Raw genomic sequence first — 2987 nt, 5'->3', positions numbered from 1 at the left:
GTGATTCATGTTCCCCTCAGGATGATTTGTAATAACTTTAGTCTCTTCCTCATCAGGTCAACATTTGATCTATGTGTTTGATCTATGTGATCTATGTGTTTGATTTATGACCGAATTCTTGAAAACATTTTTTTCTCATTTTTGTTGTTAATTAGGTAATGTTAGCATGCTAACACACTGCACAGAGATGATAAACAACATTATATCTGCTGAACATCAGCATGTTAGCATTGTCATTGTTAGCATGTTGGCCTTGTCATTGTTAGCATGTTGGCATTGTCATTGTTAGCATGTTGGCATTGTCATTGTTAGCATGTTGGCCTTGTCATTGTTAGCATGTTAGCATTGTCATTGTTAGCATGTTGACATGCTGACATTATCATTTTGCTCTCTTGTTTTCACTATTAGTATTTAGTGATTACTATTCACTATTAGTATCTACTGATTACTGACGAATACCAATCAATAACTTATCAGTGCACAAATTGATATCTTAAAAATCATTTATTTTGTCAGACTAGTAGTGTAAAAATAACCTAAATGGTAATTTTAGATTTACTGCAAATACTGAAATCAAAACAAACTCAACTAATCTGAAAATACCAACTCAAAGCAATCAAATCAAAACAAAACCCTTTAAATCTGAAGAGTGTAAATGTTACTGTCGTCGTTGACATCAACTTCCCAACAGCACACATTGATTGATACTAAACCCAACTTTTAAATGACAGCAGTGCTTTTCTTACCTTGACAGTTGTGTATACATTATATCAGGTTTCTTTGGGGTATTCGGTCAATGTAATTCCTTCTCTACTTCTACACAAAACACCTCTGACACCAGTGGAAGGATGTAGGCTCTTATTTAGCCTCTTAATAGCAATAATAACAGTGGGAGATCTGGTGTCTTTGGGGCTCTTTTCTTCTGCACAGGTGCTGTTAGGAGTCTGTTATTAAGCTGTCATCCTCGGTGTTCAAGTGAGGGGAAATTATGTCAGAACCCACTTCTGTGTTAGCGAGGTCAAAGAAGCCACACATACAGTTTTTCACTCATTAGCTGTTCATGTTTTCCAGCAATGGCACATGTCACACAGAGAGGCTTCTGGGATCAGAGGCCACCGACAAAGAGCAGGAAGAAGGAACAGCTGTTTCCAGAATGGGCAGGAGTGAAGCTCGCACCCGCAAGCGAGAGGTAACCACACCAAGTACACGTTTAGTACTACAGTATACCTTCGACAGTACACAGGTCAAACTATCCCCTTTCTCTAAGTTACTGGGAGTCGCCCAGTTCTTCCTCATGGATCCTGAGGTCAAGTAGGAAGTTGTCACGGTTGTTTTCATGTATATTTTTCATATAATCCAAAATTATATTAAATTTAGCTTAAAGACTCACTACAACCTCAAATCCTGCTAGAACCCTCCCTGTCAGCATAATTAATAGATGTAGCAGTGGAGTGGTGGGTGATGACTGTGGCCTCGTGGTTTCATACTTAGTGATGTTAGAGGATGTTAGAGGACACAGAAGACACGGACCTTCGTTCAGTAATAATGTCATAATGGTAATCGGTCCACAATGGCTACCCCCGTAGCACAAAGGCTAACCCAGTAATTTTAGCACAATGGCAAACCCAGTAGCACAAAAGCCAACCCAGTCGCACAACGGCTAACCCACGGGGCCAAAGAGCGATAGCTGATTTGAACTGAAATTGCATAATGTCCTTTCATGACGGCACTTTAATGGCGTTTCCGTGATTGTGGCGTGTAACAGAGTTGTTAATATATTCTTTATGTTCCGTATTTCTGAAAAAGCTAAGAGAGTTTGTGGAATGTAGCAAAGTAGCTGTTCTCCCAGCTGGAGATGTGTGGGAGCGTCTCAGGTCGTCTTACATCACTTCAGTGTTTCTATTGAGGCTGCGAATGCAAACAGACAAAAAAGCCTTAAAGGTTTGTAGTTCTCGAGGGAAGTCGCCACAACAGTTTGGTCCAAAAACACCTTTTGTGATTTTGTTTACAGCATAAAAAAATAATGTAGTGGTTTCACTTAGAGACCCATAAAAGATCTCCTTCTCCTTTTGGATTAAAAATCACCAAATTTGGACACACATGTTTTTGATTGGACGGCGTCAATATGTAATCCCTCCAACGTGTTCTGGGTCCGTCACAGGGTCTCCTCCCAAAATACCTTCAAGGTTAGTCACCGAGGAGGCGTGTTTTGTCCAACAACATACAATGAATACTTTCAAATCACCAAAGCTACACGATTGTAAAATTTCTGCAGGTTTCTGCACGTTACATACATTTTTGTCATCGCTGTGAAAAACACCAATGAACGTCATGCAGTCTGTTTGCAGGTCGAAGAGTTAGAGTGGATGAGGTCATTATGTTTGAGGTGTACCTGACGTCAATTTATTATTTCAACCAGGTGAGAGAAGCGTAAATATCCCTTTAGAAGTGACTATTATTACGGTAGTAAATAGTGTGTTCGTAGCATATCGCAGGAACATGAATAATACCATTTTTAGGGCCACATCAGCAAACGATTAAAAAATCCATTTCCTGTCTGTGGTCGTTTGCTTCCATTTGCCATAAAACGGAATTGCTGATTAATCTCAACTTCGGTTTGTCATGATCAAGACCAGTCAGTCCCTGTTCTGTTCCCAGCTGTAGTCAGCCTGCACTGGGCTGAGCTGTGAGCTGGACCGGTTTGAACATGATTCACACAACAACCAGGTGTTACTCAGAGAACATCGTTACTTTAACGACGAGAGCTCTGACCTGATCAAACACTCGGCTGGACGAAGTGGATCTGTGTTTGCGTCAGTCGTCGACCGACGCGTGTTAAATGTCAAGTCGTCCGCTTTTGTAACAACTCGTCTCACGTTGAAAAGAAGAAGGTGACGAGAGTTTGGCACGAGACGCATGGACGAGTCGATCCTGCCGTGTCAAGGCTTGTGTGTGTGTGTGTGTGTGTGTGTGTGTGTGTGTGTGTG

The 2987-nt window shown here is 41.0% G+C and overlaps 1 protein-coding gene across 1 annotated transcript in view; it reads left to right on the top strand.

Annotated features, from left to right (window-relative positions):
* Positions 1-326: 326 nt before the first annotated feature.
* Positions 327-2987, top strand: part of LOC116391577 (interaptin-like) — a 24506-nt gene continuing 21845 nt past the window's right edge. Inside the window, exon 1 of the mRNA XM_031862312.1 lies at positions 327-1189. Coding sequence (XP_031718172.1) covers positions 1061-1189 — 129 coding nt within the window. The 5' untranslated portion in view covers positions 327-1060. The remainder of the gene's footprint in view (positions 1190-2987) is intronic.

Source organism: Anarrhichthys ocellatus, unplaced genomic scaffold, assembly GCF_004355925.1.
Source record: "Anarrhichthys ocellatus isolate YVR2014 unplaced genomic scaffold, GSC_Weel_1.0 scaffold26, whole genome shotgun sequence".
Lineage (NCBI taxonomy): Eukaryota > Metazoa > Chordata > Actinopteri > Perciformes > Anarhichadidae > Anarrhichthys > Anarrhichthys ocellatus.
Note: the sequence above shows the minus strand (reverse complement) of the source record. Positions and strands in the feature narration are given on the sequence as shown.